We start from the raw sequence: 24,649 nt of genomic DNA on the forward strand, positions 1-24,649 counted from the left end.
CTAGAAACTGCATTGGGAAATAAAATCACTGCTTTCCTCTGATTTAGGGAGTCGTCAGTGCCTGTGTGACTGCAGCTTTCTTCACACCTCATCTGCAACCAAAGACTGTCAAGCTTTACAGGCCTGGAAGAATTAATATGTTCATACGAAAATGAGCAACCATTCATACAGCTCTCAATACACTTTCCCCTCTACTTGTGGCATGCATGTTCCTAGCCTACTGATAATATGTCACTGAAGTTTTTCCCCATGTATGTCCTGATTTCACTATAACATTCAAAGCTAGATGGCATGAGCTGTCAGAACCATTAAGAAGAAACTAGAAGTAATCAAACCTACTTTTCTATCATTCAAACACCAGAATTTATGACTGCTCTGTTTCATCATCTGACCAAATGCAGAGCCAGTCCTTACAGCTCTGTTGGAGATATGGGGTTCTTCACTGTCCTCTTTGGTAGAGAAGAAATTGCTGTTAGGTTCACACAATAGCACTGTATAGACAAAAATGAATAAATAAACTTGTTGAGATGACGTTCAATGATGTTTGTAATTTCTATATTTTCAGGACAAAGGACGTCTGACACTGAAGATAGGTGATACGAACATCTCGAGTGGTAGTTTGTTTCGAGACACAACTCTTTTTCAACCACAATTCAGATTCTCTGGTTGTCTTTTTGTGTACAGAGGTAGTATCAATCTTTTCCGGACTTGTTGTCCGGACTGAAAACTAGTAAGCCTGCGTGCTGTATTATAAACTTGTTAGCCTATGTGCTGTTGGAACTGTTGTTGGAAAAGATTGATTCTACCTCTGTACACAAAAAGACAACCAGAGAATCTGAATTGTGGTTGAAAAAGAGTTGTGTCTCGAAACGAACTATCACTCGAGATGTTCGTATCACCTATCTTCAGTGTCAAACGTCCTTTGTCCTGAAAATATAGAAATTACAAACATCATTGAACGTCATCTCAACAAGTTTATTTATTCATTTTTGTCTATACAGTGCTATTGTGTGAACCTAACAGCAATTTCTTCCATTATTGTTGTATCTTTAAATTGCTGGTCCCCTTTGTAGATTTATTGTACTCTTTGGTAGAGAAAACAGTGTAACAGAAGAAAGACCGGTAGTAATTTCACAAGTATTACATATCCCCCCATGGTGTATACCATGTCCCTGAGTAAAAGATACACCTGAAATCACCTACGCAAGTCTTATTTCTGTGCTCTTAGAAAGCAAATATTCCAAGAGGAGTGTGTTTGTTTCTTCCATTCTGAAAGGAAGCAGGAGACAGACACTTCTGCTTTTATACATTTCTCAATGCTTGAAGAGAATGGGCAGCCTGCCTTGGTTTGTTAACAAGAGAGATGTTCAGTGGAAGGCTGAAAAGGTTTCTTCTCAGGGGAAGTTTCAAAACTGCTAGTGAACATTTGGTGGCCTTTAGTATAGAGATGCCAGTTTTGCCAATGCAGTTCTGCCAATACCTCCCTTGGGCATGGAAGGACAGACTCCAAATTTGATCAGACTGCAGTAGAAAAAAATCATAATGCTGGTATTTGGATAGATATTCTCCAGCTGATAGTGTCCAGTTTTGTGTTTTTCATACTTAACAATGCACTGATACATCACTGATGTGACATGAAAAGAACACTGGAAACTATTTTAGATCAAGGCAAGTTGAACACTAAGAATGGGGGAGGGATATATTGTTTGAATATTTACAAGCGGAATTACAAATGGAGGAATCATTATTAACAAGGGCACAGAAAGGGAAAAAAGATGTACTCCACAACCTCTATGGCACAGTAGGCTTCAAACTGGCCAAATTTCCACACATTACCTTATATCTAGCAAAATCAGAAAAAGTAGACAGAAACCCCAAACCAAAGTCTCAGTTTTTTTGGGTATACAAAAATATAAAAATGGGAACATTTTGCTGTTTCATATGCTCCAGAACAATTCTACATATTCTACAATATCAGAAGCCTCAAGCTCTCTCTCCTGTCACTTTGGAACTTGAACATGGCCTCAATATCTAAGGGGTTTTTCCATTCTACTACAGTAGGTTTTATGTATTATTTATTACAATATGTGACATTTGTTCTGATAATGGAAGACAATCTTGGTCCAAATAACCACTTCATTGCTATTCATAAAGGTTGAGTCCACATATCCACAAATATTAAGATCTCATAGTTATTTTTACAACATGGCTCCTCCTACTGCACCATCTACATGCACATATGTAAAAATCATGACTTTTTAACATAATACTAATGTAACACTACTGAAAGTAAACCCTTCTTATAAGAATGCCTGTTCCGCAAAGTCCCAGAAAATGAAGTTGTGTTTGTGCTGGTACTGTAGGTACACAATGCATGTGTAAAACTATGGACTGACGTGGTGGATAAGTACAAAGATCCACTGTAATTTAAAGCCGTATTGTGGAGAACTGGGAAGCCAAATGTTCAGAGATCTATAAATCCCAAAAGCAAAAAATACAACCTATGTAAAATTCCCCTATTTTTATTTATTTCACGGGTAGGGGGAGCACCAGCCTCAGAATATCATAAAACCATATAAAAACAGATGAAAAAAAATACAAATGTTTGTTGGAGAAACAACATTTTCATTAAAAATATTTTGATCTTGTATTTGTTCAGTTTCACCTGTGTCATTATTAGGGATGCATTAATTCTTTGAAATTGTGTCAGAAGCTTTTCTGTACATGTTAAGATAGATTTTCTCCAGACTGTCTTCAAAGATTGCTCTGTGGGGTTTGTTTTTGTACTCAGCAGCTCTACTGGTCCAATATTCTCTGTTATCTAGATGAACCATGATGCTCTGTCGTATAGATGAGCTAGAAACACAACCACAAAAGACACGTTAAAATGTGGTGTTTGTAAACCCAGAGAAGGACATTTATATTACAACTTCTCTCAATAACTTGAGCCTGTGAATGCTATGCTTGAATATTTTTACTTTATACAAAAAATGTAAAATGATAGACAATCATGCACACACAAAAAGTGCTATGCCTGCAATTTCTGAAAATTGTGTACAGTCACAGTTATTTCCAGAATCTATAGTATCCTTTTAGTTTTATAAGCTATATGCATAGTAATTTTAATATATTACAGCTTCTGAATAAGTTATTGTACTGATCTTTTCAGTACATGAACCCATTATCTGCAGGGCTTGATATACACCCTTAGATATCTGTCAGTGCATGTGTGTGAAAGAGAGAGAGAGAAAAAGACATCTTGCATCACAGGATGATACTGACAGTACTCTGGAGTTAAGAAAAGCAGGTACAGAGTTCAAAATGCACCCTACTGAGCAGAACCTAAACACTTTCCTATCACCTGTCCTAACAGAGGGAGATGATGAGGAGGAGTCAGCATTTCCTGGGTGGCTTTCACCAGTCAAGATAGGCATAAATACAGCTTGTTGCTCATACCACAAGTACTTCTCCAGCATTTGATGGCATCACTAAATGAAGGATTCAAATAAGGGGATAAGGACCGAGTCTCCCATACTTTTGTCCCTGGACTTATATTAGGATTGCCAATTTGAAGTGGGGAAAACCCTGGAGATTTTAGGGGTAAGAGCCTTGGGAGGGTGGGGCTTGGGGAGAGGAGGGCCCTTAGCAGGATATAGTGCCATAGAGTCCACCATCCAAAGCAGCCAGGAAAACTGATCTCTATTGTTTGGAGATCAGTTGTAATTCTGGGAGATCTCCAGGCCTCACCTAGAGACTGGCAACCCTTCCCCACATACAAACAAGCATTTCAAAGTCAAGTTGGCTGCCTGAATACCTCTGAATAGTATGGCAACTGGGTTTGTAAGCATCACTGAATAAAATGATGTGGATACTAAGGCAGTTAAGAAGACAGTGCCACAGCTGTGGCATAATCCTTCTTTAAAATGATGTTAATCAAATGTGTTGACTTTTTGCTTTATATAGAGGGAGCCATGGCTGACTAGATATGACTTCTTAAGAAGTCCTGCTGAAGAGAATGAGGGCTGAGCAGGTGCACTGGGTCGGAAAGAGCACCCACAAGTCTGGTTCCAAGAAATCTTACCTCCTTTCACCTTAACCACAACTTCCGCAATAGGCTAAGATAAAAGTGGCAGAATTTCCTGAAAATTTCATATCACCAACCTGACAATGTCACAGTGCTTCAAAGAGCTGACTGTTTTTGGTGTACTGACATCAGTCATCCCTTCCTCATAAGAAATTCAAATACCAAAATGGACACAACTACATCCATGTTAGAAACACATCTATTTGCAATCTTAACTGGAAACCAACCTGACAAGCTGAAATGAGGTGATCTGAAGATTACATGCACAAACCATATTAAGAGCACGATAAGCTGCACTCAACTCCACTTTTAGAAATGCCTGTCACAAACCTGTCACATGCTTTTGTTCCATCTCTTTTGGAGCCCTAGAAGTTCTTTTCAAAGTCACTCACTCACTAAATATTTCATCATCATGGACTTTCTGTGCAGTCCCAAAGGTTTTCAATCATTTACTTTAGTGCGAACATTTGGTCAGCAAGATGACATTTCCTCTGAACTCTGCCTTGGTACTCTATTTTTGAGAGAATACTGTCAGACTTCGAGCTGTCAGGATGTCCTTGAGTCTCTCTGTCTTCCTCCCACAATTCTCAGTATTGCTACAGAATGTGCCAAGCCCCAGAGCTCAACCCCTACTGAGTATGGCATTTCAAAGCCCATCATTTTCAATGATGCTGCAGCTATTACAGATTTTTTTTTCTTCATGTCTTGCAGGTCCCCCAATGATTTCTATGGCCCAAACTGTCTCAGAACACATCCACATGGCTCTCACTGAATAAGCTGCCAGGATATGGGCTAGAGAATAAGAACAGGATAAACATGCTCAGAATATAGGAGCAGATGAGCCAGTTTGGTGTAGTGGTTAAGTGCGCGGACTCTAATCTGGGAGAACCGGGTTTGATTCCCCACTTCTCCACATGCACCTTGCTGGATGACCTTGGGCAAGCCATAGCTCTGTCAGAGCTCTCTCAGCCCCACCTAACTCACAGGGTGTCTGTTGTGGGGAGGGGAAGGGAAAGGAGTTTGTAAGCCGCTCTGAGACACCTTTGGGTAGTGAAGGGTGGGGTATAAATCCAATCTCTTCTCTTCTAACAGGATTTTGGATTTGTAAAGTACTGAGTCCATTGTTAGTGAATCAGCTCATAGTTTATTAAAGCAGGAGAAAACTGAGATGCTGTAGCAGGACCCAGAGCCTGCTTAAATGCCAGTTCCATGCCACACCCAACACACACACCCACGCCCATGATTGGTTTATTTACAGTGCACCCACACCCATAGGTTCCTTCTAGGGTTCGGACTGACCGATTGGCCCGTTCCTGGATCCTCTCTCTCTATTGTGTCTGGTTGTGAAGCTCTGCTGGTTCGCATGACCACATGCATGGTCTTAGTTAGTACACAACAGGATTGGACCTATTTCCTAAGCTTTATTGGTACAGTGGGATTTGTTAACAGTGGACATCTGTTCCTTGCTGCTGAGATGTGAGAACACACAGGACAAACTCATACTGAAGCTCTTCCCCACTGCATCCCTGCTGCTGTTTCCAGGAGTAGTGTTGTGATATGTGAAGATGAGATGTGGTGTGTGTGCCTTCCACGGAGCTTCTTATGTTACCTTGATAATGGAAGGAGCTGAGCTGTAGCAGCTTCAAGCCACCAGTATAATGTAAGGAAGTGGATCAAAGTTAGCTGTACTGATGCCCACTGCAACCACTAGGCTTATCAGCAACATTCTAAGCTGAGTTAAACCCTTCTAGTTATAGTAGCATGGTACTCCAAGTTAGCCATATTACAGCTCATATTATTAAAGAATAACAATAATGATCTCAAAGTCATTAAGGCATCCATCACACACACACACACACACACAAATCTGCATTATTTACCTGCTATGAAGATCACTGCTGCTTAAAGTGTCTATACACGAAACATCTCCTTTCTCGTTGGAATTCACTGTCTTACTGGAGTCTCTTGTCTTAGCAGAATCTTCTTTGGACAGACAACTCTCATCCTAAGAAATCAAGATCATAATTTCATCCATTCAAGAATAACTATTCCTTTTTAAAAAGTAGATTTTTTAAAAAATGCTAGGATAGGTTAAGAAGGAAATGTATTTATCATATTAAATGGGCACAATACTCAGTCTGCAAGACTGGAGCAAAACGGTTAACGATAGGACATTCTGGAGGCCATTAATTCACAGGGTCACCCTAAGTCGGAAGCAACTTGATGGCACATTAGGCACACACACACATACAAAATTAGTCTTATCGTGCATGTGTAGAGTGACGTCAAGTCACAACGGACTTATGGAGATCCCAGAAAGAGGCTTTCAAGGCAAGTGAGAAGCAGAGGTGGTTTGCCATTGCCTTCTTCTGTGGAGTCTTCCTTGGTGGTCTCCCATCCAAATACCAACCCTGCTTCGCTTGTGAAATCTGATGAGATCAAGAGTTAGCCAGCCAGAAAAAAAAAGGCATATTCAACTGACACTGATTTTTTTGTAGAGACACTATAGTTTATTCTGCACTTTGTTATCGTTTCTCAGGTAAAACATATGTAGTATAGTGGCTCCAAGAATGTGCCAGGCACAAGAGACCAACCCTGTACTGCAGAAAATGGAGTACAGAGATGAAATAATTCATGCCTAGCATTGGAGAAGCTCTGAAGTTGCAAGAGAATCACACACTTCTGCCTCTCTACAAAGCTTGGCATGAAGTAATATTCCAAACTCTCCATATGCCAACCCCCCCATCAAATATAATCTAGATTTTTTCTGTAATATTCGGGGGGGGGGGGACATATGAATGTTCCACTTACAAATGCTAGCTTTTGTCGTGCACTATGCGTTCTTAAAATATTTTTCACTCGCTTATGGATCTCTTCTCCATTAATTGGTGTAAGCCAACCAGAATGAAACCTAGAATAGAAAGAAGTTTTAAAAGGCATCACTTGGTGTAATTTTTTAAAAAATTATGAATACTACCTGGTATCTGGAAATGGACACAGTCATCTTCTTCTGTCTTTCATAGGTGCTTATAAAGAAACTCATTATACAGGTCAGAAGACACATTTCTAATTCCAGTGAAGTAGAGCATATACTGTGTGACTCTTGAGCAGTAATATCTGTTACCATAACTATAGCTAAATTTTCCAAGCCTTTCTATCCTTCTATCTCCCTTCAATCGGTACCATCATTGTGAGGAAATTAAAAATCCATTTAGACATTTTCACCCCAGCAATAATACAAAAGTTCTTTGTCATGAATACATATTTCTACAACATTCTTTTGTCAATAAAAACTACTGCATAAAATTTTAGCATAACTGGCCAAAGATCACCCAGCGAGCTTCTTCGGCAGAGTAGGGGTTCAAAATTGGGTCTCCCAGTTTTTGGCGACTCACGAATTAACACACTCCATCGAGCTCCGATGGGTGCAATTCAGATCGAGGCGGCAGGGAGGGGATTCGGAAGCTTTCGATCCCCCCCCCCCAAGCTCTTGTAGGGAGCTTCTAGCATGGAGTGCTGAAGGAGCTGGAGGATTGAGGCTCTTTTTAGCTCTTTAAGGTCCCACTGCCCCTAGGCCAGCAATGGCAACCAGAGACGTTACCGGACCAGAGCGTGCAAGGACTTAAGCAAAAGGACTCTCCCTATGGGAAGACACACAGCAAAAAAAAAAAAAAGTGAGCAAAGAAGTTTCAAAAGAAAGTCAAACACAAAGAGGGTGGAGGAACTGACCGTGAGATGGCAAAGCCCCATAGAGAAAGGGGGGGGCTCTCAGAAGGAAGAACTCTACTCTACAGCGCAAAAAGCAACAAAACGGGAAGCAAGCCGACAATAAGCTGTTAGAAACCCACCCAACCCAAGCGGATTGCAGTGGGACGATATTCAGTGCAGAGAAAAATCTTAGAACTTTTAAGAACTTTTACCTTAATGTAAATAATGTCGAGGCGAGGGGGGGAAATGGTGTCCAGAGGCAGAGGCACCACAGGAAGCGCCAGCACAGCATCACCAGTCACAAGACCAGAAACTACCACTGATATAGCTGGTATGATTTCTGAAGCTTTACACCCCTGCTGGATCAGCTGACGTATCTCAATAAGAAATTTGATGATTTGCAGAAGGAGCTTAAGGAGACCAAAGTTAAATCAGAGAAGACGGTCAAAAAGCTAAAAAAGGTTGAAACTAAGACCAAAGAAATGGATCAAAGAATGGACACTGCAGATAAAGAAAGACCTTCTGAAAAACAACTACTACTACAATTACAAGTGGAAAGATCCCTATATGTTTTAAGATTTCAAGGGGTACTGGGGGGAAAAAAGATGAAAAATAAGAGAAATCTTAAGTGAAGCATTGGCCCCCTTGATCAACAGCAAACCTGAAATATTGCAAGCGGATATAGACATGATTTATAGAACTTACTCAGAGTTTGTGAAAAAAATAATCTTCCAGCGGAAATATTTGTTAAATTTGCAAAAAGATCAATAAGAGACCTGATACTTAAAGCTTCCACTGCCACAACATTAAACAAAGAGAAGAAGGAAAAGATTGACTCTCTTTCTAAAGCAGAAGCATTCCTGAAGCAGCATCAAACTCTGACCAAAAAAAGAAAAGAAGCAGAGGAAAAGAAGGCAACAAAAGAAAACAGCGATCATCAGGCGTCAGCTACTGACAGTTCCTCATCTACTTCGGTGTCCCTGGGTGGAAACTTTGACTCTGACTTTGATTCTGATATGGGAGCTGCTGCCCCCAGATCTTATAAGGCTAAAATCCCCTGGCAAAAGAAGAAGCGCAAAGACAAGAAGACATCCAAATGAAGTTCTGAGATTTTTCTATGTTAAAATTTAAAGAATTTATATTATTGCCCGTATGCGATACTAAAACCAAGACATTTTTGTCTTTTGTATTTGAATACTTATTACTTAGAAATTAAATGATATATTGTAAACATAAATATGTAGGGACACAAAAAAAAGGGAAACATTCAAAGTGCAAGATAGTTCATTAATGTACCTTGCTACTCTGAATTTGTAGTGTTTAGTTTTGTAGTTTAGAGTGAAAAGCAATAAAAAATTCTTTAAAAAAAACAAAAAAGAAATCTGGGTCTCCCAGATCCTCGTCTGGAACTCTAACTACTATACCACCACTGCTGTTGAACAGTAGCAAGCAGCTGGGTTTGGATGAGTCATGCAAGTTGTGTGGTAGCAAGTAGCCCAATGGTTGCTGGTGGGCCTGGCCTCGATAAGTCCTCCTTCAAATGCCAAAACAGCCCTGGAAAGCCTCCACACCCCTTTTTGGATTTGGAAAATTAATTTGAAAGCGCATCTCTGGACTTAAATATCCACAGATGGGGACACACTGAGAATGAACTACACTGATTATGTATTTTGCATTTTTTTTTTACAAGCCACTGTTTCCTACATTGTTTTTTGTCCCAAGGTTCATCCCAGTGTAGCACAAAACAAGGATCAAAATCCTAATATACAACCTCTTCACTGAAACCTATGCACATTTCTTTAAGAACATAAGAGAAGCCAATGTTGGATCAGGCCCATCCAGTCCAACACTCTGTCACACAGTGGCCAAAAATACCAGGTGCCATCAGGAGGTCCACCGAGGCGCCCTCCCACTACCGCCCCCCCCAAGCACCAAGAATACAGAGTATCCCTTTCCCTGGAATTCCTATCTATATCTTGTGGCTAATAGCCACTGATGGACTTCTGCTCCATATGCTTATCTAATTCCCTCTTGAAGCCGTCCATGCTTGTAGCCGCCACCACCTCCTGTGGCCATGAATTCCATGTGTTAATCACTCTTTGGGTGAAGAAGTACTTCCTTTTATCTGTTCTAACCTGGTAAAAGGTAAAGGTTCCCTTGCTCGAAAGCCAGTCGAATCCGACTCTAGGGTTGCGGTGCTCATCTCCGTTTCAAAGCTGAAGAGCCAGCGCTGTCCGAAGACATTTCCGTGGTCATGTGGCCGGCATGACTAAACACCAAAGCGCACGGAATGTTGTTACCTTCCCACTAAAGTGGTACCTATTTATCTACTTGCAATTTCCTGCTTTCAAACTGCTAGGTTGGCAGGAGCTGGAACTAGAGACGAGAGCTAACTCCGTCATGCAGCACACTCGGGTCTCGAACTGCTTAAATACCGACCTTCCACAGCCTGCAGTCTTAACCACTTGAGCCACAGCAGCTCCTCGTTCTAACCTGACTGCTCAGCAATTTCATGGAGTGCCCACGAGTTCTTGTATTGTGAGAAAGGGAGAAAAGTACCTCTTTCTCTACCTGCTCCATCCCCATACATAATCTTATAAACCTCGATCATGTGACTCCTCATCCATCATTTCTCCAAGCTAAAGAGCCCCAAGCACTTTAACCTTTCTTCATAGGGAAAGTGTTCCAACCCTTTTTTCATTCGAGTTGCCCTTTTCTGCACTTTTTCCAAAGCTATAATATCCTTTTTAAGGTGTGGTGGCCAGAACTGCACACAGTATTCCAAATGAGGTCGCACCACTGATTTGTATAGGGACATTATGATATTGGCTGATCTGTTTTCAATACCCTTCCTAATAACCCCCAGCATAGCAGTGGCCTTTTTTATTGCAGTCACGCACTGTCTAGACATTTTCAGTGAGTTATCTACTACGACTCCAAGATCTCTCTCTTGGTCAGTCTCTGCCAGTTCAGACCCCATCAACGTGTATTTATAGTTACAATTTTTGGCTCCAATGTGCATCACCTTGCACTTGGGCACACTGAACCCCATTTGCCACGTTGACGACCACTCGCCCATCCTCGACAGATCCCTTTGGAGTGCCTCACAATCCTCCCTGGTTCTCACCACCCTGAACAACTTTGTGTCATGTGCCTACTAATTCTTTCCTTAATAACAGTTTAGTGAAATAACAGTGAAATAACTGTTAGTTATAAATAACTGTTAGTGAAATAACAGAATATTCCAGTTTAGTGAAATAACAGTGAAATAACTGTTAGTTATAAATAACTGTTAGTGAAATAACAGAATATTCCACTAGTGTGCACTGTGGCATTAGAAATGTTTACTGTTCATGTAGCTTTCAAATTAATTTTCCACATCCAAAAATGTATGTATTAATATGTATTGGCTCCTTTTTAATTGTCTAATTTTAGTCATGACTATAAAACCTAATCTTCACTTTAAACCATTGTGTTAATATTTATACCATTCAAAAGTCACCACTCATCAAAGCAAAACCTGAAATTTAACACCCGTAATTTAAATTTAAACCATTTTATGACGTGCTAACTCTGACTGGAGATATTGTGTGAAGCTCATTTTCAAAAAGTAATTTCTCAAAACTATAAATAAAATTTCAGTATTGAAAAGACTCAATGATGACTGCCTGTGTAAAACCACCAGCTCCTTACATTTGGGATTAAGGTGTCAGTTTACTGCAATGTTGCAGGAATGGTTATATTATTTTACTTGACTTTATTCTGACAAAATAGAATAAACCTCTACCACTGTATTCTTTGACATACTTCCAATTTTCCTTGGGACTAGCAAACATTCTGCAGTTACATCAGTTTAAATTGTTTATTGATTCCAATAGATTGTATAAACACTTTGGATATATAGCTTGGTGACCTAGAATAAGCCAGATCAATAGAGAACTACTCATAATTCATTTCAAAGATGCTCTGTCGAGAGCAATCAACACTACAAAGTATTTTCTGTTGCAATATAGCTAAAAGCATTTATTTTTCCTTTCATGAGATAAGGATTTTTTTCAAAAAGTCATGCAGACTGCAGCTTTTATTTTCCACCAAAAGAATCAAGAAAGGAATACAGAAATCTCAAAAATAGAGCTGAATACAGCTTTTGCATATTCACTAGGATAAAACATGCGATTAGATTGACAAAGATAAGATTTGTCCACATAGGCTATTTAAACAGGAGCTTACAACTAGGTTTTCATGGAGATGACATTTAGATCACTCACCTGCATATAGCAAAAAATGCTAGCATTCACTATCAGCAGTAAATGTATCTCCTATCAGCAGAGTGATTACAAACGCATTTGGCAAAGCACATTTGTGGCTTTTCGTGTATTCCTTCCCCTGCCATGGTGTCTCACAACAAGATGTACAGCTGAACTTCGCAGGGGGGGGGGGGGGGCTATCACAGGACAAAAATTAATAAAGTACTATAGGAATAGATGCACATTGAAAGAGCAAGTAATTAGTATAGAACAAACTGCAGGAAAAGTTAAAATGAATCTGAGAGCTTTCTAGTACAACAATGCTCATTAACAAATCTAGGTTTAATTTCTAAAGAAGCCAGCAAGAATACATAATAATAACTGCCATGTGAAATCAGTAACAGTGGAACAAAACACTAATAATACTCCTTACTGATTCAATAAGGTGAGATAGTTCATGATTTTTCCAGTTTAGATACACCTTTTTAAACAAAAACACCCTGTGCCAGCACCATGGAAAGACAAGAGCCTCCCGTCCCTCCCCATCTTCCTATTTCCAGCTGCCACCCCTCATCCATCCTTGCAGAATCCACTAGCTTTTCCTTGTCAAAAGAAAGAAGGAAATCACTGCACTGGCAGTTTTTCTCTCACAGAGCTACTTTTGGCTGCAGTTAGGGGAAGGCAGACACTAAAGACAAAATTAAGAGGAAATAAGAGTTCGAAGGGAGATTAGAAAGCGAGACTGCTGAATTGCAACTGATCATGAAGCTCAAGACAATGCAGACTCCTGGACTGAATTGAGACCTAGGTTTCTTCTCTCATTACCAATGCCTGCTATTGTCTTTTGGCATCTGAAGTCACTTCACTCTCCAAGATATAAGGACAGATGGACTCACATTCCAGCTGCATCTGAAGAAGTCAGCAGTGATTCATGAAAGCTCATGCCCTGCCACAGATTTTGTTAGTCATTAAGGTGAAGCTGTACTCTGCTCTCTTTCACTAATAAGGAATGCAAGCTGTGCTGTTAGGTTTCTCCCCCCCCCCATCTGTTAGAAATGGAAAGGGGGATCTCTCCAAGTGCCATGGGACTCCCTCATCTGTCTGGCATGCTCTCTCTGGATCTTTCCGTTCCCCTCTCGCTCTCTGAAGAAGAAGTGTCCTTGGCCACAAATGCTTATACCTGGAATAAAACATTTTTGGTCTTAAACACAGGACTCTCTGTCTCTCACCTGGAATAAAACTTTTTTTTTGGCCTTAAACACAGGACTCTCTCTCTCTTATACCTGGAATAAAACATTTTTTGGTCTTAAACACAGGACTCACACTTTCTCTCATACCAGGATTAAAACATTTGGTCTAAAACATTTTTGGTCTAAAACACAGGACACACACGCTCTCTCATACCTGGAATAAAACCTTTTTTGGTCTTAAACACAAGACACTCTCTATCGCTCCCTTATATCTGGAATAAAACGTCTTTGGCCTTAAACACAGGAATCTCTTTTTCTGGTGTGCTCCCTCTGGCTCCCTCCCTCTCACTCCCTGAAGAAAAAGTGTGCTTATACCTGGAATAAAATGTTGCTGGTCCTCTTAAAAGTCCCATGAGATGCAATTTCCCCCCCTCGCTCTGGCTCTTTCAAAAAAGCGTCTTTCCCTCCCCAAAGGAGGCTTTCTTTCTCTCATCTGAAGCAGGAAAGAGGAGAGACTGGCCAAAAGGAACTGCGATGTAAGAAAAGGGAAACAGGAAGCAGGACACAGCCAGTTGCTCTCGGACTGGATTGGGGCCTTGCAGGGGCTGGATACAGCCCATGGGCCATATGTTTGACACCCCTGTTCTAGCGCAAAAGCCATAGATTGTTTTGGGGAAAAGGGGACTCATTTGTACTCCTGATCTGGAGTAAGGATAGATATGTATGTATGTATGTATATTAATCCGAATGGTTCCCCATGTCAGGGTGGGCACGTGAAGAACACTACATGTGAGGTACTAGAACACAGATTTCAGGGTAGGGATCACATGAGATCCACAGTCCCCACTTTAATGGTTTAATACCACTTCCAGGGTAGGAAGGAAGGAGTCCCTAGCCAGATGAGGATGCTATGGGAAAGCTGGCTGGTGTACGGCAATCTGACCAAGAACAGGAGGTGGACAAACTAAGAGGTGGGAGCAGGTATAAAGATGTAGACAGTTAAATCCAAGAATGGAAGCAGAACAAAGCATTGAAACTTAACTGAATGTTTCTTCTCTTCAGTGGGACAAAGTAATCCAAACTGGATAGGCCATGCCTCCTCTCAATCCATACAGGGCTATGCAAATTTGTGTAGACTGTACTGGCTCAGAACGAGGCTGACCGTCCAGTCTTAGTACAGCCCGGCTTCATTACAGATTTTGCATCTGTTTGATATATCTGGTGGTCAGCTGTGGACGACTTTGCCCCACTGAAGAGAAGAGAAGAAACCTTCAGGTAAGTTCCAATGTTTGGTTCTCCTTCACTGGGGGAAGTCATCCAAACTGGTTGTACGCCAAAACTACAACCTAGGTGGGGTCCCTATTTTTATTTTTATTCTGTTCCACCACTATGTTGCACTTTCTACCAGATGAACGTTCCGCAGATTGTAACTGGTCCCACCTATAGTGTCTCACACAGGTATAAAAGGTGGACCAGGTTGCAGCTCTACAGATTTCTTCCACCAGAACCCCGGTAGAAAAGGTTGTCGATGTTGCCACAGATCTGGTGGAGTGGACCGTAACATCCTTTGGAGGTACCAGGCCTTGCACTTCATATGTCTTTTAGATACATGGCTTGGGCTAGATCAGCCACGGCCACTGCTTGGCCAGGTACTCCTAGCCATGGAAAGGCCAACAAGATTCCTGGTTGCGTATGCATAGGGTTGGGGGAGACTCAGGTCGGACTAAAGGCCTGTGTCCTCCAATCTACAGAGGGAGGGTGAAAAAAAATGCAGGGGAAACCTGAGCAACTGCCATATTGGAATTTTCATAAACCGCCAAACCCACAGGGAAAGGCCTCAGAGAGGCTTGCTCTGCCATGCTTCCGCCCCTGCTTGGATTGGCCCCTTGTTTGCAGAGGTGCTTATCCCACTGACCCTAAATACATCCGGGGGGGGGGGGCTCTCAACTTCAGTTCCAGTCTTCTCACTTGCACTACTAGACCCAGAAGCCAAGTCTGTATGGGGCGGACCACCTGCTGCAATCTCCTCATGGTTGTTTGGACTCAGTAGAGCTCCGCTGGGATTTTCCAGCTCAGTTGGAGGCCAGTTGCAGAATGACCTGAAGTCTCAGGTCTGCCAGCACCAACAGCAGCCAATGTCACTGCAGATGCATCCACCGTTGGCCAGTGTCCGATGCCTGAAGCCTCAGGAGGGAGAGGCCTGTCTCCCCATTCTTTCTAAGACTGGCAATGGGGCCCCTTCCTCAAGGCCTTTCTGTCTTCCATACCAACAAGGGAATAGACTCCAAGAGAGCGGGTCTGGGCTTGGACTCAGTAGATCTCTGCTAGGCTTTTCCTGTGCAGCCGGGGGCTGGCTGTGGAACAACCTAAAGCTACAGGTTTGCCAGCACTGACTGTGGTTGTGCTGCTATAGAGGTATTTGCCATTGGCCAGTCTCCAATGCCTGGAACCTCAGGCAGGAGAGGCTTGTCTTAACGGTCTCTTTTTTCTTTTTAAGACTGGCAATGGGGCTTTTCCAATAAGGCAAGAGTCTCCAATAAAGCAGAGCTAAGCTCAAGCATCCTGCTGGAGTGACAGTTATCAAAACTGGAGAGTCAGGCTCGCTCTGAGCCAATACAGTCTACACGAATTTGCATAGCCCTGCCTGGAGAGAGTGGAGGCATGACCTAACCAGTTTGGATGACTTCCCCCACTAAAAGAGAAAAGGAGAGGGAAAAACAGACTCTATCTTGATGTGCCCGGCTGCAGATGACTAAGGCAGATGATTGAGTCAAATGGGAGTGAGGCATGACCCAGACTTGTTGACAATTAGTTGGGGTACGTGTTAATAGGCCTCACTGGATCCTTGATTAGGTTTCCAAAGAGTTCTACATTGTGAGAAAGATTCTGAGAATCTCAGTTATTGTCCTTCAAATCTGGATCATTATTCACGGCTAGAGGTGGGAGATACTTCGGAAAATCACCACGCAAACCCCTTGATTAACGTGCCCCTAGTGCTCTCAGGTGGCCAGCCTATTTCCTCGTCAAAGTGCTTGGAAAAACACAAGAGACCCTGAGGCTTGATATCAAAATGGATAGAAGACCAGAGGACCTCAGAATGCAAAAAGACATGGTTCTCAGTGGGCAGACCATGTGGCAACAGTGATGTGCAGCACTCTCTGTACAACAGGACTGAGCTATGAATTAGCTCTATGCCACCCTTCACATAGCTGTATTCTATCCTGCTCCAGTAAGGTGCCAAAATTGATCACATGGGACCTTGCACAACAGTATCATTAGTCCATATGGCACTTTGGTTCTGATGTGGAACTTGCCATGCAATCAACCTCCACCCTATGAATATTCTAGGGAAGTGGCCACAACATGTCACTTTATTAATCAATCCTTACTAAAGGAGAGTACTTTGGGGAATAACTAACAAATCCTGTTGCAAGCATACAGTTATCAAACAAGAAAGCATTATGACCAGACTAAAGACATTTTAAGAATTATTTCACAAGAAGACAAGCAAGAACAGAACATGTGCTAGCATTATCTTTTTCTCCCTGTCCTCATCCCTTATGTAAGGGACAGAATAAGCAAAGTACGAACTCATTCCCTCTACAAGGGAGAATAGTTCTATTTAGTTTAATAGCATTTGTGTGTCAAGTGAAATGCCAGACACAGGACTGTCACAGATATGCCAAGGAATATAGGAGAACAGTTGCTGGTCTTGACCAGAAAGATTGTGGAGGATGTTTCTGCAGGCCAGAAACAGAACTGGCCTTGTCTCTCAGCTAAACATGCCAATTAGGAAGTCTAGGGACCCCTAACAGAATAGCTTTGGAGAAGGTAAGAAACAAATGAATAATACAATAATATGGGTTTTTGTAGATTAGACAGAGTCTAACCCATATCAAGGGATAATATGTATTGGGGCCCAAGTTCAAGAAGCATCTGAGAATGGCAAGAATGTACAGCTTCACACAAGTGCAAATATAGTTCAAAGACGGGGGGGGGGGGGGGGTGTTGGTTGAGAGCCAACAGATAGTCCTGTATATGAGAAGTCTGTAAACACTATTTTAAATAAACTTTGTTACAATAAAAAGCACCAATAATGAACTGACAATTTTTATATATTCTAAGGAGATATTCAACTACTGATAACTTTTGTATGGTGTTGCAAGTTATAACTAGTTAGCTAAGAATAGGCACCCTTCTCAAGTTGGACAGCTAGCTATTGTTGGGAGATGATTCTAAAAACCTTTAAATATGGGAGTATTAATTGATTAGGAGCTTCTTAGAAGGGGTTCCTTGTTTGTGACCTGCTTATCTTTAAGTAAAATATTTTAATAACTCATGTAATTGTTCTACTTCAATTATTTACTCAGTAGTAGTGGATGGTATGGGGCTGCGGTGGCTCAGAGGTTAAGATGCTAAGCTGCAGTCTGGAAGGTCGGTAGTTCAGCAGTTCGAGACCCGAGTGCCACGTGATGGAGTGAGCTCCCGTCTCTGACCCCAGCTCCTGCCAACCTAGCAGTTCGAAAGCAAGAAATTGCAAGTAGATAAATAGGTACCACTTTGGTGGGAAGGTAACAGCATTCCATGCACCTTGGCATTTAGTCATGCTGGCCACATGACCATGGAAATGTCTTCGGACACTGCTGATTCTTTGGCTTGAAAACAGAGATTAGCACCGCCACCTAGAGTCGGCTACGACTAGCTTTCGAGCAAGGGAAACCTTTACCTTTACCTAGTGGATGGTATAATTTTCTGCTGAATCAGTCAGTGTTAAAAATGAAAATAGCGATGTTGGATTAAAATGATAAAATGGAAACAAAGTTGCTCTAATAGACTTGTGTACTATACCCATAATGAACCAAAAATATTGCTGAGGTACATCTCTTGCCAGGAATTGAATGATCTATTATAGGAAAGCTAACCAGACACCTAGGATTTCTTAAGTGCATGCCTATATTTGAATCAGGATTGACCAGTCATCCTCTACTATGTATTACAACAACAGGCAAAAACTTTCTTGCATTTGACGGTGCCCACGGAGAGCTAGTTCTACCATACCTACTCGCATATTTTATTATTACTTTATTTAAATATTACCGCCTTTCTTCCCTATGAAAGAAGAGCCGGGTTAGGTTGTTTCATAATCATGAGGCTGTCACTGAAGATGTTCTTTTGTGTTCCCCCAAACAAGCTTCTTTGATTGATGGGAGAGTAAAGAGGGCCTCTCCCTGTGATCTGAATTCCCAGAGAAGGGAGAAGATGGGAGAAGAAGGTCCTCCAAATACCCTGGTCCTAAACAAAGATCAAGTCAAAACTAACACCTTGAACTGGGCTCAAGTGCAGATCAATAGCCAGTGTAATCTCTCTAATATCAGAATCACATGCTCTTGACAGATGGCCCCAACTAGCATTCTATTTGCAGCATTCTGCACTAGCTGCAGCCTCTGAAAACTCTTCAAGGGTGGCCCCAAGTAGAGAGCATTGCAATAGTCCAGTCTAGATGTAACTAAGGCATGGGTCGCTGTGGCTAGATCAGACTGGCCCAGGAATGGATGCAGCTGACACATCAGCCGAAGTTGGCCAAAGCAGTGTGAATCACAGCAACCACCTGATTTTCTAAGGTGACTACTGTGTCAAGTAGCACCTCCAAGCTGTGTGAACCTGACTTTTAAAAGGGAACGTAATCCCCTCCAAGACAGGAGAGATCTCAAGTCCCTGGTGTGCCTTTCTACTAACTGAGAGAACCTCTGTCTTGTCAGGATTAAATTTCAGTTTCTATACCCTCATCCAGTCCTTTACTGATTCCAAGCACTGATTCAGAGCATCAACAGCAACTTTGGGATTAGGTGGGAAAGAAAGGGAGAGCTGGGTATTATCCAGATATTAGTGATACCGCAGCCCAAACCTCCTGATGACCTCTCCCAGTGGCTTCATGTAGATATTTTAAATAGTATGGGGGAATAAGATCAAACCCTGCAAAACACTATGGGTCAGCAAACATGGAGCAGAGCAGAAATCCTGCAGCACCACCTTCTGAGACTGCGCAGATATGATTATCTGGTAGGGAAGGAACTGGGAAGATCCTATTAGGTAGCAACAGCTGAGTCACATCTTGCTGAGTTTGCTCTCCCCTCTACAAACAGGTATGCAAGACATGAGCATGCCCAGAGGTTCAAGCCCTTGGGCAAGGGCCAAAGGATTCTTGTTTCAGCTCTCAGCCTAAGAACTGGAGTCTAGAGATGGACAGATGATCAGCTAGTAAAGAGAGGAGACCTGCTTAGAAATCAGAAGCCTCCCCTATCTTTCTTTTTTTTCCCCTTTGTACTTTTTCTCTCTGTATTGTTAGCCACTTCACATCCCCATTTATACTAAATATAAAATACGACATCATAGTTTGATGTGAGATAATGCTCTCTCTTACTCTATTCACATATTAAAGAGACATAATCATGGCCAGATAGGCAATGCAACACTACCAGAAGAAGAAGAGAAGAGATTGGAGTCTCTTGGAGTCTCAGAGCAGTTTACAAGCTCCTTTACCTTCCCCTCCTCACAACAGACACCCTGTGAAGTAGGTGGGGCTGAGAGAGCTCTGAGAGAACTGCTCTTGAGAGAACAGCTCTGACAGAACTATGGCTTGCCCAAGGTCATCCAGAAGCTGCAAGTGGAGGAGTAGGGGAATCAAACCCGGTTCTCCCAGATTAGAGTCTGTGTACTTAACCACTACACCAAACTGGCTCTTGCACCAAACTGGGGGTGTAATTTGCAACATATGGAAAAATTTCTGCATATGGAAAAAAATACAAGAAACTACACAGGAATCAGCCTTCAGAAAGCAACTGTACAGATATCTATGCATAACAGGCAGAGGCAGTAAGAACAGGAGGAAACATTCAGCTATATGCTGAGTGGACGGCTGATCCCCCCCCCCCCCCCCCAGATCTTATTTTAAAAAATCACCCTGAATAAACTAGAAATCTGTCCAGGTAAAGAGATTAGAGGTATTCCTTTTCCTGGAAGGTTGTGTGAAAGAGGCCTCTAAATGGCACTGAATATTTAAAGGGGCTACCATGCTCCCAGTGATTTTAAGTAAGATGATTCCCTCTGTTTACACTTCATGCTATTTTGAATACAAAAGGAAGTAGGATAGAGTATCTGGCATACAAAGGACATTGTGATAAGCATTACAATAACCAAGAAATATTTTAGAAATGTATTGTTTTGACCTATAGCAGACAACATCAAGTCCTGATGAACCATATCAGACAGGTAACAGAAGTCAAAAGTAACTGCTCGTGATGAGTTGCACTTTTGTTATTCTACAGGCCAGCTAGGCATTTTTCATGCCTGTCAACTTCTGAACAGACAAGGTCATGTCATGCAGAGTGTATCAAATCTTCAAGTATGCTGTCGCCTATCATAACAGGAAAAAAGTAAGCATTTCTCTAGGGCAATGTAGCCTCTTAGAATAATTGGCATCCTTTAAAAAGAAAGTTTGCAGCTCAATCTGAATGACTCTGGGCGCAAAATCTCAGAGTTCCTTACATTTCCTGTATGTTGCCTTTGCAACATACTTCAGTCTGGCTTTTGGTATCAGACTTGGTGGTGGTTTGCCTTTTAAGGACTATCTTACACCTGAGGTGCTGCAATTCAAAAGCATGAAAAGAGATGAAAATCATAATTCCTCACAGTGCACCAGCTCACCAGAGAAAATCTTGAGGTGACATTCCAGGTACAAATGGGACAAAATTCTGATTCAACTGAAATCCCAGGTAGAGATTTGAGTGCCAAATGAAGAGGAAGTTTCTCCAGAATATGCCCAACTCTTTGCTGTGGGTTCCAGGCAATTCTTGAAACAGCATACCGGACAGCCCTCACCTAGCCAGGCCATACTATATATATATTCTGGGTGGGGCAATGGAGGCAGCCTTGTTACCATCAGAGGCTTCTAGATGTGCTTATATTCAGAATAAACTGTAGGACCATTCTGAATTCCACAATCTACTTTTGAGTTTTGGCAAAGTGAAATCGGACGATTGGTACTTACCGTGAAGGGTCCTTCTCCACTGAGATAAGGAGGACATCTTGTTGGGTGTTTCCAACCCCTTCCTTAGGGAGGCAGGAACCAAACTTCACTTCCTGCCCTCTAGGTGGCTTGCTCCTTAGTTCCAGTTTTGGGACTCCAACAAGCAGTAACCTTGAAAAACATACTAGAACCAGTATTATTCTTAACTATATCAACTTGAAGTAACAGCAAGACCCAGAAGGTCAACAGTTAACAACAGATAAGGATAGGTGAGGACAGGAAGAGCTACCTTAAGCCAAAGAAAAGATAGAGTAAAAGGTATATATAGAGGAATGTGAATAAGACGATGAGAAGGGAGGGCCCAAGATGTCCTCCTTATCTCAGTGGAGAAGGACCCTTCACGGTAAGTACCAATCGTCCGTTCTCCCACTGAGCAGAGGACATCTTGTTGGGACCTCCTATAGCAGTGTCCAGTTTATTTTTTGGGGGGGTCATCGTCTTTGGTCAAAATTTCCTGCAGTACTCTTCGGCCAAATGCAGCATCTGCTGAGTCGAAGACGTTTATCTTATAATGACGAATGAACGTAGACAATGAGGACCACGTGGCGGCTTTGCAAATCTCTTCCGCTGATGCTCTGTTCTTCAGGGCCGTGTTAGTAGCCGCACTTCTAATGGAGTGAGCTGTAATGCCTGAGGGAGGCAGCATTTTTTGTGCTCTGTATGCTTCCACGATGCAGTCTTTAAGTGTGACGCTGATGGATGACGTAGACATCTTGCCTCCCTTGTTAGGAGGTGAAATAGAAATAAACAGGGATTCCGACTTCCGGAAAGCTCTTGTGCGACGGAGGAAAACTTTCAGCACCCTGCGGACGTCTAAGGTGTGCCAGATCCTCTCCTGTGGATGAGTAGGTTTTGGGCAAAAAGAAGGAAGACAGATTTCCTGAGATCGATGGAACTTGGAATTAACTTTTGGTTTGAAGGTGGGATCTGGGGTCAGAACCACTTTGTCCTTGTGGAAGACACATAAATGCGGGTCTGCGGACAGCGCTCCAAGTTCTGAAACTCTGTGTGCCGACGTGACAGCTATCAGAAACAGAGTCTTCATCCTAAGCCATCGCAAGGGAATTTCTTTAAGTGGTTCGAAGGGAGGCTTGGTCAGAGCATTAAGGACGACATTCAATCTCCAGTAGGGAAACCTGTGAGACACTGGAGGATCTTGAAGAGATGCTCCCTGCAAGAATCTTTTGACATGTGGATGTCTTGAGAGAGGCAAGCCTTTAACCGGAGGTAACACTGTAGAAAGCGCCGCTACTTGCCTCCTAAGAGTCGAAGATTTCAGTCTGGAGTCGTGACCGTCCTGAAGGAAGGATAGAACGTCCCTGAAGCGAGGCTGAATAGGATCAATGGGATCCGGGTGCCAAATCGGACCCTGAGAAAGCATGTCCGGAGATAAAGGGAGTCTGAGGGGAGGTAGGACCGCTAGGACTTGAATTTCTGAGAACCATGGTCTCCTGGGCCAGTGAGGAGCTACTAGGATGATTTCTGCTCTCTGTTCCCGTATCTTTCACAGTAACCTGGGAATGATAGGAGTTGGAGGGTAGGCAAACATCAGTCCCCGGGGCCAACTGGATGTTAGCGCGTCCGTTCCCTCCGCCATGGGATGGTGGAACCTGGTGAAAAATCACGGTACCTGGAAGTTGCTTGTCGAGGCGAATAGATCTACGTCTGGTTTTCCGAATGAGTTCACTATGAAGAGGAACAGGTCCCTTTTTAGTGACCATTCTGTTTCTTGAAGGAACCGGCTGAGCCAGTCTGCCTGAGAGTTCAGGGTTCCCTTTATGTGGTCTGCTCGGATGGAAGCTAGATTGGACTCCGCCCAGAGAAAAAGTGTTGCGGCCTCCTGTCGTAGACGAGGTGATCGCGAGCCTCCCTGGTGATTTATGTGAGATTTGGCTGCGATGTTGTCGGTCCTGATCAGGACGTGGTGATCTCGTATCTGGGCTTGAAAGTGCAACAGGGCCAGTCTGATGGCTCTCAGTTCTAGAACGTTTATCGGCAATCTGCTCTCCTCCGTGGACCATGTGCCCTGGGTCGGTTGATTGTGGTAAACCGCACCCCAACCTTGGAGGCTGGCATCTGTGTAAATTTGTTCCCATTGTGTCACGTAGAAGACACGGCCTCGGAGAAGGTGGTGTCTGTTTGTCCACCATAAGAGACTGTGTTTCACCTTCGATGGTAATGATAGGGAAATGTCGTGGCGATTCATAATTCTGAGTTGAAATGGTCTCAGAAACTGTTGAAGAGGTCGTGCATGAAGACAAGCCCACTGAACAGTGTCTATGCAAGAAATGAATAGTCCCATTAGCTTTGCCAGGGTCATTAGAGTGGATAGTCTGCTTTTGAGAATCTGTCTGCAGAGATCTCTGATTTTCTCCGCTTTGGGTCTGGGTAGGAATAACGAGTTGTGTGAGGTGTCCAGAATGGCTCCCAGATGCTCTATCGACTGGGATGGGATTAGACAGCTCTTCTGTATGTTTACCAGGAAACCGTGAGCTTGTAGACAGTGGATCGTAGTTTCAGTGTCTGCTATCGATTTGTCATGTGAAGGAGAACGGATCAGGAGGTCGTCCAGGTACGGATGGACGTGTATTCCCTTCTCCCTCAGACGAACAATAGGATGGATCAGCATTTTGGAGAAGACTCTCGGGGCCGTTGATAACCCGAAGGGGAGAGCTCTGAATTGCCAGTGCTGACTCTGGACACAAAATTGCAGGAAACGTCTGTGACCCTTGAAAATTGGTACATGTAAATACGCTTCGGTAAGGTCGATGGATGTCATGAATTCTTCTGGGTGGAGTGATTCTGTTATGGATTGAAGGGTCTCCATTCGAAAGCGTTTCAGCCACACATGTCTGTTTAGGAATTTTAAATCTAGGATCGCCCTCCAACTGCCATTTCTTTTGGGTACTGTGAAGAAGATGGAGTAGACTCCGTGACCCCGCTCTTCTGCAGGTACAGGTTCGATTGCTTGAATTTTGAGTAAGTGATGTATGGCTTCTAGAGTTCTTGATAGTTTGGCATCGTCTTTTATTGGTGGAGAGATGAGAAGGCGATCCGGGGGTCTGACGAGGAGTACCCTTTGCGTGGGATTTCCTGCGACCACGCGTCTGCTGCTGAGTCGGCCCAGGCCTGCTGGAAAAGAAGGAGCCGACCCCCTACAGGAGCATGAAGATAGTCATGCCTTGGTATTTTTGAAGTCTCTGCCAGATTTGTCCTCTCTAGGTGGAAAGGATCTGCCTGCCCTGTTGAAGAATGAGCTTCTTCTGAAGGTTTGTCTGGATGGTCCCCAGGAAGGGCGTCTGCTTTCCCTGTTAAAACGAAAGGGCAACCTCTG

The 24,649-nt window shown here is 42.7% G+C and overlaps 1 protein-coding gene across 1 annotated transcript in view; it reads right to left on the reverse strand.

The window, feature by feature from the left end:
• Positions 1 to 2,402: 2,402 nt before the first annotated feature.
• Positions 2,403 to 24,649, reverse strand: part of SPATA6 (spermatogenesis associated 6) — a 52,358-nt gene continuing 30,111 nt past the window's right edge. The window contains exons 11-13 of the mRNA XM_015408591.1: positions 6,896 to 6,995; positions 5,965 to 6,089; positions 2,403 to 2,856 (exon numbers count right to left, since the gene is read on the reverse strand). Of these exons, the coding sequence (XP_015264077.1) occupies positions 2,688 to 2,856; positions 5,965 to 6,089; positions 6,896 to 6,995 (394 nt within the window). The 3' untranslated portion in view covers positions 2,403 to 2,687. The remainder of the gene's footprint in view (positions 2,857 to 5,964; positions 6,090 to 6,895; positions 6,996 to 24,649) is intronic.

Source organism: Gekko japonicus, unplaced genomic scaffold, assembly GCF_001447785.1.
Source record: "Gekko japonicus isolate JY-2015 unplaced genomic scaffold, Gekko_japonicus_V1.1 scaffold1494, whole genome shotgun sequence".
In the NCBI taxonomy this organism is placed as follows: Eukaryota; Metazoa; Chordata; class Lepidosauria; order Squamata; family Gekkonidae; genus Gekko; species Gekko japonicus.